The 16,241-nt window shown below is 38.1% G+C and overlaps 1 protein-coding gene across 2 annotated transcripts; it reads right to left on the minus strand.

Annotated features, from left to right (window-relative positions):
- Positions 1–47: 47 nt before the first annotated feature.
- On the minus strand, positions 48–13,649 carry LOC145771827 (BTB/POZ domain-containing protein 1-like). Of its 2 annotated transcripts, none has more exons than XM_082583560.1 (11): positions 13,175–13,649; positions 10,671–12,888; positions 7,176–7,411; positions 6,571–6,743; positions 5,995–6,182; positions 4,643–4,736; positions 4,251–4,455; positions 3,916–3,995; positions 3,265–3,385; positions 2,715–2,861; positions 48–2,256 (listed from the first exon to the last, which is right to left on the minus strand). In XM_082583560.1, exons 2-11 carry the CDS (start codon positions 10,876–10,878, stop codon positions 2,089–2,091), a joined length of 1,620 nt encoding a protein of 539 aa, XP_082439686.1. In that variant the 5' UTR covers positions 10,879–12,888; positions 13,175–13,649; the 3' UTR covers positions 48–2,088. The 2 variants fall into 2 exon arrangements, with proteins under 2 accessions (XP_082439686.1, XP_082439685.1); XM_082583559.1 differs by having other exon boundaries at positions 7,176–7,414.
- Positions 13,650–16,241: the final 2,592 nt, after the last annotated feature.

The raw sequence follows: 16,241 nt of genomic DNA on the forward strand, positions 1-16,241 counted from the left end.
ACATATATTCTTGAAAAACTTTTATATTTTTGACATATAAATCGGTACGGTATCACAACAACACATGGTAATACTATCGGAGTGACAATTACACCTCAGCAGGTCGAAGTGTAAGGATTTTGTTGACAATCAGACCCGAAGAGAATCCACAAAGATTGATCTTCTTTCCTTCGATAAAGTGCCTGAATTACGAAGTTACAATAAGTAACAATTGTGGCCGATGTGAAATCAGTGCTGTAATTACCAAAGCCTCCCGGCCCACGCTCAGGATTGTGGGCAGACTTACCAACAAACGAAAAATATAGCATCAATTAAAAATACACGTTTTGATATGGCCAGCCTGATTTTTATACATCGTGCGAAAAAAAACTCGCGCTACGCTGCTGGTGCAAGTAGTAGCCTACTATCCTGCTGCACAAGCAATATGGTAGGGTGTTTCATATTTTCGATTTTTAAAAAGCCAAGGGTGTGATGAGATGTGCTCAGCTCGTTATTACCCCGTAAAGACGTAGGGCACGGCGTTTGAGTTTCGAATACCGGGATTTTGACGTAATTCGGTAACTACTAATCGCAAAGTGACTAAATTTGCAGAATAAGGTTTTCTATGACTACTTCTAAAGGTCGAACGGCGTATCTGTAGTAAAACAAGTTATTTTGAAGAAGCTAGCTTTGTTAAGGATGAGTTTACTGAAGAGGATGAGTTTACTAACAGTCACTGAATATTGCATATCTTCCAGTAGGCATAAAGTCGCCTAAAAGTGGGACACCCTAATTTAAACATACGTTATCCACCTTACCAAGTTGCTGAAAACATGATTGGTCATCAACTCATCATTATCATCCAAACTCGGTTTTGTCCCTAGTGGGGGCGGCAGATTGTTAACTGCTTGTTGAGTCAAAAAAGTAGTTTTTTGTATAAGTATTGTATACGTTAAGATTCCGGTATTGGGAACTTCAATGGCCAAGTCCCACACCTTCATGACGTCATAATGAGCTAATATTTTTCCCAAAACCTTGCCACATCAGACCCCAAGGATTTCGTAGATAGTAAAAAATCCAAAACACTAGCATGCAATGAAATGACAGCACAATATGAACGCAAAAAACTATTGCAAATACAACCAAACCAAAGATTGCTAATTATTTGTGAACACAGATGGATTGTGCACTGTGCAGCTTATCACAGTTAACAAAATCCACCATAACTCCGTGGATTCAACGTCGGCAAACGAGTGGAATATTGCAAGCTAGGATAGCAACGTAGCTCTTGTTGTGACGTCAGTGCAATGTGATACGGTAATAATCGACAGAGAATTATGAAAAGATGGGTCGAATTACCAGGATTTATCATTAGAGAAATCTACAATCTAGGAAAACACGGCAACAGATTAAATTCGAGAAAAAATGAAGTAACAACCATTCATTACTTCATTCTTTTTAAATGCGGAAAGAATGTGTTTGCAGTGATGCTCTGAAAAATGCCATAAGCTTTATCATGTCTTCGAAACGTTCTTTGATAAATTCATTCTGAACGAGCTCTGCAAAAGCATTTTTAAAACGCACCATATGAAAGCATCCAAAGAAGGTGCTGAAAGGGTGGTATTGTCTTGCGCATCTCAATGAATAAAGACGCTTAAAAACTGGCCATTAAAAGTGGTATCAGATGAAGCGTAAAGTCGGCTACCTGGTATACGCTGTTTAAACTAGCCCAATTTACGTTAACCAAATACTAAACATGCCGTGTTACAAAGTAAGACTGTAGCATGCCATTTGTAACAAGATAATAATGTGCAGGACAAAGCGATACAACATAAAAAAATCTCCTGTACCATAAACGCCAAATACAAAACAAACCTTGTGAAAAATAAACCACTGTTTTCAACAAGAATGTTCAACAAACAGTCAGCTCAAAAATAGATGAACCAATTTTCATAACACCATTTCGATTTCAATGGAAACGAAACAGAAATGTTTTCCTTTGCTCGAGATTCCGTTGAGTGACGTTGAAGAAGAAATGTGCGACACGACGAGCTTCCTTTAATTCTAAAGTCACATCACTTTATCCTTTACTCCAAATATTACTACACATCACACATGCGAAGTGTAGTAAATAAGTTCAGGAATTTGTCCATCTTCCACAGATGTTCCGTTGTTGTCGCCATGGGCGAAAGTGAAAGTAAACACAGTCTGGCCTTCGTTCGGCACGTCCTTTGTGATCCTCCGCTGGCCACGAGTCCCATAATAACTGTCGTGCCCCTTTTTGAATATTTGAACGTTACAACTTTTATGTTACAAACATTCAAATACGTATATTAATCGTTTGTTACATAACGTCAAACAGTGGCATATTGTTATTTGATCTAAAGGTAATATTTACAAAAAATAGTTTTAATTATATTTTAAACATTTTTAGAAACAGAAACAAATTTGAAAAACCTTACAAATGACTAGAAATCAATATCTCTAAAAAAAGAATTTGTTTTCTCAGAACATTAACTGCACACATTAAAAAAGGACTACATCCCAAAGGCCTTAATTTAATAAAATACCTTACATGCCCCACTCCACTTTCTTCTACTTTGCAAACTAACTAGATACAGCAAACCTTAATTTGTTGCTGCAAAACAGGTTACAAAAGTAAAGGCAAAAAACTACGGGATACATTAATAACGGTGAACAAGACAGTCAATGGAACAAAATCTTCTTGCACTTACATTGAGGGTAGCACAAGCTACGTAAATGTTGTGCGGCCGGATTTCAACTGGATGCTTGAACATAACACGGAAAGTTTTATCACTTCCATCACAGCTGAATCCGGTATCATTTTGCCCGAGCACTGTTCCACTTTCAATTGAAACTATCTGGAAGACAAAATTAGCACAAAGCCATTTACATAGCACTCTAAACGGTTACACACTGCTGTTTAAAGTTGAACAGATGGCCTGCAGTTGAGAAATAGAAATAAATTTTTGATTAGTCCAACAAGAAAAGTTCAGTGATGTAATCAAAACTTGACAAAAAATTTGATAACAACGGGGTGTGCCTTCAATGCTTCTTGTTCTGAATTTGTTTGAAATTAAACCGTCTTGATCGGTCTCGAACTACGTGATACTTCCGGTTGTGTATTCTCTAATTTCTTAATTCCAAAAATCGACGTTGTTATACAGTGATAAAAACATCAGTGCGGGGAAAAATTTGTAGGTGAGCTACAGCTGATTAAAGGTAGGCTGCGTGAGGTAGGAAACATCGTCCTTCGGTCGATACCTGGATGTTGACTTGAAAGTCTGCTGGTCTCATGACAGCTCCATAGAGCCCGAATCCGACGATGAAGATCTTTTTATTCACGCTGAAGCGGACACGGTCACTTGTACCGGAATATCCCCATCTGTGTTGCAAGGATGTGTTGATAGTGACAAAGTGAACATTATACAGAGTGCGTTTACGTGCAAATTGACATTACCAAAAGACCAACTTTGTAAACAACTTCATACAAGCACAACTCTGCTTTGTCAGTGTTGAAAAAAAGTAGAGTTCCTAAACTTCCATAAAAGTGATTCCAGGCTTTATCACAAATCGCTGCGCGAACAAGCCAAACGCAAAATATGCAATAGGGACAAGCAGATTCTAAAGTGGCCCAAGTCAAAAAAGTGATTTTGAGATCATCGAGTTGAAAGACTCATGCTATGATAAAATATGTCACTGAAGGCTTGCAATCTTTATTTTTTATAAAAATTGCTAACCTTAAAAAAGATTAATAAAGCTTGCAAACCTTCAATGACCATTTTTATCATAGCATAAATCTTTACGCTCGATTGTCTCAAAATCCTTTTTTGACTTGGGCCACTTTAGAATCAGGTGTAAAATTAACATTTAATATTGCAATTTGCAACTATTGAAAACAAAATGACATCAAACCTTTCAGAGACTTCAAGAAATCTACACACGCAGTGCTCCTTTCCAGTCAGAGTACACCTTGGTCGGTCGGAAAACCTCACCTGACAAAGCAACGCAATCTCTCAACCACATGTCACAGTAATTCTAGCGCAAAATCTGCGGTATGTGCTTTTGCGCGAAACGCCAATCGCTATCGAAAGATTTGCATTAATCCATGTGTTAAAAATACAAAGTGCGAAAAACGTATCAGTGAAAAATGGTTGCGCAGAAAATTGACGCATTCAAATTTCCCCACAACGTTTTGTTAGCACAGAAACTTGATTGAAAGGGACTGTTGTGTTTGCACAGCCACATACCCGAGGCTTTGGGTTGAGGGTGAAGTACAAAAACAAGTCCACAATCTCTCGATCAGTTAGTATTCCGGTTTGGGCAGGTCCTTGAGCAAATTCTTCGACATTCATTAACGGGAATCGAATCAGTGAAATTGAATCACCCAACACCTTCCGCTTGTTTTCTTTGGTGGATTCTAACTCCTGTCTACCACACTCTGCTTCAGCCCACCTGAACCAATGCAAACAATGGATCACGAACAAAAAAAAAAAAAACAATTGCGTCGTCGCTAAGGAACAAAACTTAATTTAAGAATATTAGAAGAAATTGGCTGAATGGCTTAAAGATCCAATAAGACATTGCTTTCGCATTAATGCGGATATTTCTTTCGTGTCGTGAAAAAGCAACGACAACTCACCGAATCATTGCAGGAAATATGGAGCTTTCCTTCAGTCCAAGAGTGTCTCTTTCTAAAACACTAATCAAGGTACTGTAGTCAATGTCGGTGAAACCTGTGATGCAGAAATACTTGGCTTGGATTGAAAAATGCAAGACAAAGAGTAAGTTATAACTAGGGCCCACAAAAGTCAATAAAGTCAAAATTTTTTAAGGACCTCGTCTGTCCACGAATCAAAGAATAAAGTCGTTTTCAGCACCTAGGGGACTGTTTCTAAGAAGTTTATAGGTCAAAATAAAGTCAAAATTGACAATAAAGTCAAAATTTGTCAAATTATGGTTTTTGACAAACTTTTTGTGTTTTCTGAGAGTAATTTTTGTCAAAATCCACGCAGAAGCATTGTAAATCAGGAACTGGGACACAATTAAACCTTTACCATATTAACCCATAAAAGCAGGAAATATGTCACAATGCCCACTTGGATCAGCAGTAACTTTTATTGCAAATTGTTCATTGTTTATTCATTGTTACGTATTCATACAATTCTTAGAAAACACTTCCTCTCCACAAACGTGGTCTTTTCGAAGATCAACAGTTGGATTTTTGGAATAGCTTACTGACATTTCGTAATATAAAAATGCCTAAGCTAGCTAAATCGTCTTCAGCAAAAGTTAGACAGATTTGTCGAGATTTTCCTGGTAAATTTAATGCAACTCCCGAGGGGTGATTTAAGGTGCAATTTTTGCGAGTTTATAGTGAAGTGTGACAAAAAGTATGTGATTTTGTTGAATGCCACAAGAAAAGTAAACGCCATCAAACTGGATTGGAGCGACAACAAGCATCGCAATCAAAGCAAACTTTTATTGAACAAGCCCCTTTTATTGAACACGTTTGGGTCTGAAATCGACAAAATATTATGTTTGGGTAACTGGTATCAATTCAAGGAAGAACTGTGGCCTTTGCAAATAAGCAATTTCGTTAGGTCAAAATAAAGTAAAAATAAATTTTTTAGGTCAAAATAAAAATGGCCCTAGTTATAACGACAAGCCACAAATGAAAAAGTAAAGATATCTGCAAAGGGTCTTTTAAGCTTAAAGTATGACCGACGAGCCATCTCAAGCCATAACAAACCTGACTCTGAACTGGAATAGTTTTTCAAACAATGTCTTTTCTGATACACTTCAATGTAATGCATGTGGTATTATTTCATCTTGATCTTGAATTCCGAAGTTTTTTCGTGTCATTCTTGTACACTTTTGCCAGCAATAATGTAGATTTATTCAAACACCATGATGATAATTAAATCTAATAGTATTATCTTTCTGTTTTCATTAACGAAGTTAACAGGCTGAGATAAATTATCATCAACATACCATCAGCAGAAACAGCTTCCCTTGAGTTCAGATCAATACAATCCAGGCATAAACTAACAAGCTGTGGCTCATCAAAAAGACGGGCTTGAGCGAGAAGCATAAACGCATTGTCAGGACTAAGATTTTTTTTCAAGAATTCAACACAGTGAGTTTCTAACGCAGGAACAGCATATTTCTTTGCAGTATATCTAAAAACATGAGGCAAAGCTTTGACGTATGTACACAAAAGGTTAACAAAATAGTTTAAAAAATAAAAACGAGCAGCAAAGAATTTCTACCATAAAATAAAAAAAAAAGGAATTTGATTCAACTTTTTCTTCACTTAATTTTGATTAATTGACTATGTTTTGCCTAATGCAAAAGTTTGAGGAAATAGCATTTTGCTAAAAAAGCATTTATTGAATGCATACAAGGCAACAATTGGACAACGTACAACTTCTAAAACCATATTAAAAAATATACAACAGATAAAAAGTATCCTCACAATGAAAGCTCACGTCTAGTAAAGGTACACCATGCAAATGAAAGTTTCAAATTCATTTAACTTCAACGCAAAATACAAAGTCGGATACTTACAAAGTCGTCATCACAGTCTCTGGTCCAATATTTACTTCATCTGTATAAAGGAAACGAAGCAAGGCTAAGAATGCAGCCGGTTCCACATCAGGCACCTCCACTTCATTAGATTGAGTGGCGAGGATGCTGTTGAACATGGCATCAAAAACAGCGCTGCCAACGGACAGAACAAACTGCAATTAAAAGAAAATGAAGATGACAATAACACATTTTAAAAGTTTTATTTGGCTCAACTTTCTAAGTGTATGGAGATGATTTTCAAGTGCTGAATCCAAAAATGATACAAGTTTTTTCTACCATCAATCGTTTTAAAGATATAAAAATATTCACGCATCATGATTTTCTTATGCAAGTACAGGGATTACACGAAGTGGTCTCTTTTTGTAAGCATTATCATATATCATTTTGAAAATCGAAATACTCGAGTAAATGAAAGAATATAAGGGTGAGTGAATCATACCACTTACAAAATGATTTTTGTTTTATTAAAAAATTATTTCCATCAGGAGTGTCCCCTTGCATAAAATAGCATTGTACGAAGATTATTTTGTTTTCTCAAAAACAAAAAATCTTATCTTTCTTTTTAAATGAAATAAATAGCCTACTTTATGTGCTGGAACCCGCTGTGAATTTCCACCACGTCCGACTACAAAGTGCACATCTGCCTGGAGCTCATTGTTGAACAGATAAAGAAATCTTTCCTTCAATGTTGCTTTGGTCGCTTGCCAGTTGTACAAGGGATGATTTCCAGCCACTTGTCCAATGACTTCCAAAGCAGGAAATGATGGCACAGCATTGATGCCCCTGTCTGCAATACGTGCCATTGGCAGTTGTGGATTGGCTGCTGAAAAAACAATGCGATGAATTATTGAGACAACATTACAATCTTACAAACTTTGAATCAATTAATTTATTACTTTATGAAAAAGGTGGTAATATCTTTCCATTCTAAAATAGTATAAATCTTCCAAAATGCAAAGAAATATCTGAACATGTAGTTAATAAAAAATTAAGCAACACTAATTTCAAAACATTTTATGATTGAAAATTAAATCACATAGTCACATAGTTAAATTAAATCTCAGTGCTCTATTCAGGTGTTGTATTAAGCAATTCACACAACACAAAACTGTGAACATAAATCTGACTTAGCAATTAACCAGATTAATTCCACATGATCAATCCATCATTGAATTTTTAGAAATAACTTTTGCTGGCTAAATTCGGTTTCAAAATTGCAATGAGTAAGCAAGGAATTGGAAAAATATAATGTCTGTTCTAATCAGCATTGTTCTTACAATGAATGTGGCGCAGGCGCAGCAGAAATACATATACAGAGATGGGCATCCGCTACTTTAATAGTAACATGCTACTTGTTACCAATCGATGAAAGTAGCGTGCGTAACTGCTACTTATATATGTCATAGCTTAAACAGACACTGGGTTGCTGAGCCCTGCCCGCTTTGGCTTTTAAACGCCTTTTCCAATAGAAAAAAAATTCTCCCCCGCAGCACTGGAAGGAATGAGAGTGCTGTATTTAATAAAAAGACATTAGCTCAAGGACTTCCTTCTGTCTGAAAAAGGGCCTGCCACAATTCACTTTTTTTCTGTACTGACGTTTCATGCGATGGCACTAACACACCAAAAAATTCATCCTTGAAGTTGTGATTGGTGTTGGACAATGGACATTCTTGTCAGCATCAACGTAGCTCGATGTTTTCTTGCAATAGTCAAATAATTTCTGCTTTGATTTTACCACGCATTGTTTCCATGAAAAATCTTTAAAAACGAGTCATTCTTTTCATTTTAAATTGGAAAGTAGTAGGTAGCGAGAGTGCAACTGAAGAAAATGCAGCGCCTCTCCGCTACATTGAAAAAAAGCAGCGTCACCACTACACCCGCTACTCCAACAAAATTGTAGCTGCGAGACCACTATCAAATAAGTAGCGCGCTACTGCTCACCTCCATAGGCGTCGATTTTTTCTTAGAAGAGAGGAATTCTGGGTGGGCGAGAGTTTTCAAACAGATTTCATTGAATGTGCATGTTCGCAAATTCGCTATGGTTAGTCTTTCTCACAAAGACTACGTTTAGCGTCGCTGCAGCAATTAAGCTTTAATAGGTTTGATGTTTGCTTTCTTGCGCCTTTCACTTTGCTTCATATTTAACTTTTCAATGATGAAATGACAACATTACGCGGTGCCCCTATTTATACCCAGCAACAAGTTTGTGAGGAAAGATTTGTAAAAAGCGATTGTTTCAGTACGTCTTTAGTTTGTATTGGTTATTTTATTGTCATGTTCATTATGATGTCATATTCATATTCCCTTATGCTAACCCGGAACTGAAGTTTGATTGTGACGTAACAAAAGTGAGACCATTCGGAGAAAAGATCGAACGTGGCTTTCTCTCACCAGGAATTGCCAGCGTGTGGCAATTGCTGTAGCAACAACAATGCAGTGAATACCGCATTTTTTCAACGCAGCGTTGTTGCGGAATTGCTTTGTTCTGTCGAATAGGCTACCTAGCGAGAGACATAGTGTAAAACAAGAAGTTGCGCTACAGTTGGTTGGATAATTCAGCGTTTAACAAAAACGGAAATAATTGTAGCCTCGAAACTGAAGGCGGCCATGGCCGCGATTAACCTACAAAAACCGACATTTTGTCCGCCTGGTCTCGCCCTTCCGTCGGCCGCATTTGTCCGCCATGAAGTTCCGAGAAAATTTTACGCAAGCGGTCTTGTGAATAAAGTACTTTGCCACTTATAATCACAAAGGATTAGAAAGCAGTCAAAGCACCCGATAAATCACAATACACACTGTCTATGCTTGAATTCTTAACATTATTGATTGACCAAGCAGCTGATGTCTGATAAGCAGGATGCAAGTGACATCACAATACTCTTTATTGATGCGATATATTCAGTCTTCGAAATTAGCGTCGCCAATAAAAATGCCGAGGCCACACGAGCGCTTGTAAGGTTAGGGTTAGACATTCCTCCCAGTCGTTATGGCACAGCCATAGATTTGTTCCTTAGTCAACACCCTGATGGAGCTCTATGAAAAAGAAAGAGGGGTGTGGATTGGTATCAAAGCCCGAAAGCTGCAAAACGTGGACGCTTCGTTGCGAAAGGCGAAGACGGTGTAGATTTACAGCCAAGCCTCTTGATGTGTGTGATTCCAGTGATGGCGCGACAACCTCGTGCTCCGATACAGCATCTGATGATTCCGATTCTGACAGATAGTTCTTTATCAAACAGACTTTGTGTTGTTCGCAGTGTCGCAATTGTGCCGAAATTACTGTATGTTCGTGTATATGTAAATCGAGGCAATCTTCTCGCAGGGAGCTATTAATTTGTTACCGGTACCTGGTTGAGCAATTAACGTTATTTTATGATAATTCAACGTTGCTAGATGTCGAATTAATGTAAAACAAACGTAAATTTCTTATTGGGCATTGTTGTTACGCAGTATAACCCGCCGGAAAATTAAATCGATCTGTGTTGACTGGAACGTTGAATCAACTCAAAATTAACTTACTTTTCTGCCCTTGAGTTATTTAACGTGAATTCCTGTAACAGCGTGCGACGTGCGTATCTTGTTGCTCGCTTTATCGCTACTTTTGGTTTTATTACATCACAACAAAGCAAACAGTGCGGTCGTGGTAGACTACTCTAGTATATTTTTCGCTTCTCGTTTTGGTACAATTGTTTCGTAATAAACGTTCACAGCAATTGCCGAGGCAATTTCAACTTTTTTCGTTTGGCCTCGGCAACGTTTCTGCCGAAGTAAAAATGTGCTAATTTTGAAGACTGTATGTTGATGCGTGTCGACGTTACGATGGCCGCCATGTGCTTGTGATTGGCCGCCGAACAGCTTGCTTCAGTCGGACACGTTTGGCCGCCGGAAAAAAAAAGTTGTTTCGAGGCCTGGAACACTTCATAAGTATCATGAAAACAGGATGGGCGAAACATATTTTGCCCACCCTCGTTTCACGGCAGGGTGGGCGCCGCCCACCCGGCCCACCCTATTTCGACGCCTATGCTCACCTCTGTATATATATATATCACTAATACATTTGTAACATCGTAAACAAACGTTACCCCTATTAGGAATGCCAGAAACAGCTCCAACTACAGGACGCAAATTTTGCACAGCATTCTCTTCATGAACAACAGCATTATTAGCCCCCACAATGGCTAACGCTACGCCAGCAGATGGTTGGGGAGCACCAGGTTCCACTACTGCAGCTCTCGCTTGATTGTCTTGACCTTCATGGATGATATCAGGCACTTCTTGTTGATTTGCCATGTTTAATATTTAACTTTTAATACTTACTGCAAACACAATCTAAAATAAAATAATTTAAGATATCCAGCAGGAGCTGTTCGTTTACTCAGCCTATTGGTTTTATATAGGCTACCTTTCATTTATAACATACCCAGCATTCAAAGTGAAGTTACACATTCAGTCTTCGAAATTAGCCTCGGCAATTGCCGAGGTGATTGCCGACGCAGATGCATGAATGGCGCATTAGCGTCGGCAACAAAAATGCCGAGGCCACACGAGCGGTTGTAAGGTTAGGGTTAGATATTCCTCCCAGTCATTATGTCACAGCCATAGATTTGTTCCTTAGTCAACACCCTAATGGAGCTCTGCGAAAGGGGTCTGCTACTATTCGGTGAGTCCGATTCGGTGAGTTCCTAACCTCTAACCTCAACCCCCTAACCCTAAAACGGCAATGATAATTAGGCTACTGTACCCGATAATTTTAAAAAAAAATTGAAAAAATCCCCGTTAAGAGATTGGACTCACCGAATCGGACTCACCGAAACGAGCCATTCCGCTGCGAAAGAGGCGTGTGCAACGGTATCAAAGCACAAAAGCCGCAAAACGTAGACGCTCCATTGCGAACGGCGAAGACAGTGTAGATTTACAGCCAAGCAATGAGTCTCTTGATGTGTCTGATGACGCGACAACCTCCTCCTCCGATACAGCATCTGATGATTCCGATTCTGACAGCTCTAGTTCTTTATCAAACAGACTTTGTGTTGCTCGCAGTTGTGCTGAAATTATGTTAGTGTACTGTATACGTAAATCGGGGCAATCTTCTCGCAGGGAGCTATTAATTTGTTACCGGTATCTGGCTGAGCATTTAACATTATTTTATGATAATTCAACGTCGCTAGAAGTCGAATTAATGTAAAACAAACGTAAATTTCTTATTGGGCATTGTTGTTACACAATATAACCCGCCGGTAAAGTTAAATCGATTTGTGCTGATTCGAATGTTGAATCAACCCAAAATTAACTTTCTTCCCTCCCCCGTGAGTTATTTAACGTGAATTGCTGTAACAGCGTGACGCGTAATCGTGTTGCTCGCTTTATCGCTACTTTTGATATTATTACGTCACAACAAATCAAATAGTGCAGTCGTGATAGACTACTCTAGTATATTTTTCACTTCTCGTTTTACATGTTTTAGTACAATTTTTTTGGAATAAACGCTCACAGCAATTGCCGAGACAATTTAAACTTTTGCCGTTTGGCCTCGGCACCGTTTTTGCCGAAGTAAAAATATGCTAATTTCGAAGACTGCACATTGAATATTTCGCAGTGATTAAAAGTTACAAAATTGTTTGTCATAATTTTTTTAAGTCATTTTGTACAGTTTTTAAGTAAAAACAATTTTCAAAAATTATTGTAAAAAATTTTGAAAGGAAAAATGCATAGCAGCTAACTAGCTTGCTATAAGTTTTACTGAGTCTAGAATACAACATCATAGCTTATACTGTAATTCAAACAATGCTGTGTATAAATCTTCTTCATAAATAAGGGGTGATCTGTAAAATCTGATAAGGCCTGGAACGTTGGACCTACAGCAAGTTGGTGAAGTGAAAGTTGGACCTACAGCAAAGAAATTCACAAAAAAATCAATGCTTTTCAACTCTGGTGCTACAGAAGAATATTAAAAATATCATATAAAAAACACATTACAAACGAAGCAATTAGGAATAGAATTGCAGTGCAAGATAGATATTAGATAGGCAAACGACTTAGTAAAACAAAAGATGAAATTTGCGGGACATATTTTGAGAGGATCAACAGGACAGCTACATCAATTGGTTATTGAAGGTATAGTGGAAGGAAAGAGATGCAGGGGAAAAAGGAGATGAACATGGGGAGATGATGTAATACAGTGGGCTAATTTGTCAAGCATTGGAGAAACAAAAAGAGTAGGCCTAGCGGAAGAACGAGACTTGTGGAAGAAAATGACAGCCAACCTTTGGATCGGAGACGGCACGTGATGGTGATGATAATCTGTAAAATCAGGCATTTTTAAACGTTGCAAACCTTGTACGGTTGAATTGATAGCTATGAGATTGATAGCTATGATCTCAGCCTACATATAATAGATAAGCTAGGCTGTGAATAATTGATAAAATATATCATTTAAAATTTATGCAATTAAACACAGTATCAACAATTGATTGGTGATAAATTCAGATGCAATTCCTGAAAAAAGAGATTATTATGTGGTTAATCAGAACGAAAATGTGTATGTACTGAAATTGTAAAAACCATAAATCACTCAATAGAATAGTACCGTCAATAGGGGTTGCGGCATGCTATTGCTGAGTGGTCCAATTCCGAGTCTGACTACTGGTCTACTGGATTGTCTGGTACTATGTGACGTTTTAATTGGGCTCAACTAATACTAAGAACAAAATATATAGTGAGGTGAAAAGCAGAGTCGATGACAATTTTTAGAAGCTTAACATGAAATTCATCATCACTTTCTTATTTCTGCTTGGATTTATTTCAACGAACCAAGGAATTAGTAGAGGCCTTATCAGAATCATAAATTGTGAGGATTCTCAACGATGAATGTTTTATTCCAATTTTCGGCAAACCTATTTTTTACGATAAAGAAATCAAACCATAGCAATCCAAGAGCAGGCCTCGAAATTCACGGCGGACACCGCGGACATGTTCGCCGTCACAGCATGTGATGTTCGTGAGAAGCACCATTTAGATCAGTCATATTTGTCCGCCGAGAAATAACACAGAAATAAGCGATAAAAATCGTCATTGCATAGCATGAACAATTGTTGCGATTGTGAGAATATAATTTCCATGCATTCTAGCGCGCATCTAGAAAATGTGAATACTGTATCCCTTAGATGCCATTCAAGCTGTATCCCTTAGATGCCACGATTGATGACATTGAATCAGCGTAAGAAAGGTGAATTCTTCGCTAAGAATCGATGGGAGCACACGCAACTTAGTTCAAGTCTTACGTCACAATGTCTGGCTTTGATCTCTGAGTAATATTGATAAGGCAAGGCTAGCAAGGTTGGTTTGGTTACAAAATTAGATTATACGAGTAGGCTACTACAGCAAGATGTAGCAAAATTTGTTAAGTTTTGATATTACAGTAAGAAAGAAAAGGCCCATGGAAACTTTACTTTCGCTCACATAACACGCAAAAACATACCTAAAGAAAAAAGCCCAGTAAAACTTTGCAAAGCAGAAAATAGTAGTGCGGTAGTGTAGAAGTTTCCCGACTCGTGCCCAGAGCATTGTGACGCAAAAATCCACACGACCTCGTTCGGTGAAAGTTAATCAGTTATATGTCGTATTGCAACTACACGGCGCTTTGACTCTTCGAGCGCACGTCGTTGGTCTGATGAAAGCCTTTGCTGAAATTTTAAAAAGCCTTCCAAACCGTCGCCATAGCTCTTAAATTGCAAAGAATTTAAAGTGATTAAGCATGACGATCGATGCTAAAACTGGCGTGTCCGCCGTGAATCTTAATTTGTCCGCCGAGATAGCTGTTCAGACCAGACACGTTTGTCCGCCATCAAAAAACGAATTTCGAGGCCTGCAAGAGAGCATATCTTGTGAGGAATCGTCGTTCAACTACCACAGTCACCCGTTCGGGTGCCAGATGTTTTGTCCTTGCGATCTCTCGGCCAGAATCTTTCGGGTATAGCCGCAGGAGATGAGAGGGCAGTCGCTCCCCCTGTGAAAAAAAATGTTGCTAATTCGGGCAAATCAATCTCATCCATGGCCACCTAGTAGAATATGGCCGGCTATGTCACATATGAAGGCCTTTTTACAACGGGCCAATAGAAAAATACTTGAAATTTTGACTAACAAAGAAACTGCTCTTACTGGCATGGGGTACAACAAAGCAGATATTTTTCAGACTTGTTAGGCGTTTTTAATGCATATACTGTAACTGGTGCCTGACCTTACATTTAGACATATTGCATTACCAAACTACATAATGAATGGTGCAAATTAATAATTTGTTAGTGAACAAACATCTCAAAATAAGCAATAACAAACAGCACAGACTATTTTTTTACAACAGAAATAGAGTAAGGACATGCGAAAGTAATGATATATGTTTTATTCAATGAAGTGGGGGGGGGGGGGAACTACAAAGACGATAGTGATCATGGTGACGGAAAAAAGACATCCCATAACTACAATAGAATCTTAAACTACTTTTGCCTTTGCTTAAATGCTACAATGTCATCCTTTCTTTTGGACTCATTTATAATCTTTTGGTAATTATTATAATAAATATTAACAACAATTTTCGATGCAAAGTGGTTGCCCCAGACCACCTGTGTGTCACATGCAAACTTTACACCGGAGAAAATATATTTTTTGAAAACATAGGCTACTGCATAGCTTTTCGACAAGGCAATCCACATTTGCGTACCTTCTCTTCAACAACATCTAAAGCAGCAAAAGCACTATAAACAAAATCAGAAAGTAGCTGAGAAGGCACATTGAAGCCCCCCTTGACAAAAGCTGAAAGTACAAAGGAGCTTTAGCTGCAGAATCAGCTGTAAGTAAACTTTTGCACATTGCACATTTGGAGCGTTTAACAAGTTTTTTGCAATATAACCGGCTATTGTAAAGCCAACTTCTGCACTATTAGAAGAGAATGTTGCGCTAAACATTTCATTGGCAACTTCATCCACATCTTCCTGAAACTTTTCAAAGCTTGAAATGCATGGATCACTTGCAGCTAGATCCTCTTTCCAAAATTGAATATCCCTTTTCAACAAATCTTTTTGCACATGCAAATTTCGATCTACTAACAGCTTCAGCAACCTTGGGAAAGCCAGACAACTTGTCAGAAATAATGTTGTAAAAAATCAAAAAGTTTTATTCCCGACAGTAGCCTACTGGAAACCATCTGGGCAGTGTGCCCCAGTTATGTCACTGAAAATAAGATATTCTGTTTTTCTGCGAGATGTCTACCAGTTCATAAAGTTGTTTTATATGAATTTTGGGTGCTTTTCGTGGAGGTGCTGCTAGTGCTGGAGTTGGTAAAGCTGATGGAGTGATGGCGTTTTAATGCTTGAATTGAGTGAACTGTCGGAACAGGATTTAGATGCCACTTGAGGGTATTTCTTTTACCATAACTTATAAATTTCTCTTCAAAATGTTTCATACAAAAAACGTACTTTTTGTAGGCTCCCAGTTAGACCGGTTAACAAATTTTATCCATTGCGGCAGCAACACTACACTATATCCAGAGGAAAAGCAAACTTAGAAATATTGGTAACAGAAGTAAAGTAGCCTGATTTGCAACCAAACGCAAGGCATTTGTTAGGCATTTTGTCACTTAATTCCTATAAAATGCAATG

Source organism: Aplidium turbinatum, chromosome 6 (genome assembly GCF_918807975.1).
Source record: "Aplidium turbinatum chromosome 6, kaAplTurb1.1, whole genome shotgun sequence".
NCBI lineage: Eukaryota > Metazoa > Chordata > Ascidiacea > Aplousobranchia > Polyclinidae > Aplidium > Aplidium turbinatum.

Coding starts and splice junctions, on each gene's coding strand:
- LOC145771827 (XM_082583559.1), bottom strand. CDS start 10,878: ATGGCAAATCAACAAGAAGTGCCTGATATCATCCATGAAGGTCAAGAC. Junction 4,737..5,994: donor GGAAGCTGTTTCTGCTGATG/GTATGTTGATGA, acceptor TCTGCATCACAG/GTTTCACCGACATTGACTAC. Junction 3,996..4,250: donor CCCTCAACCCAAAGCCTCGG/GTATGTGGCTGT, acceptor TTGCTTTGTCAG/GTGAGGTTTTCCGACCGACC.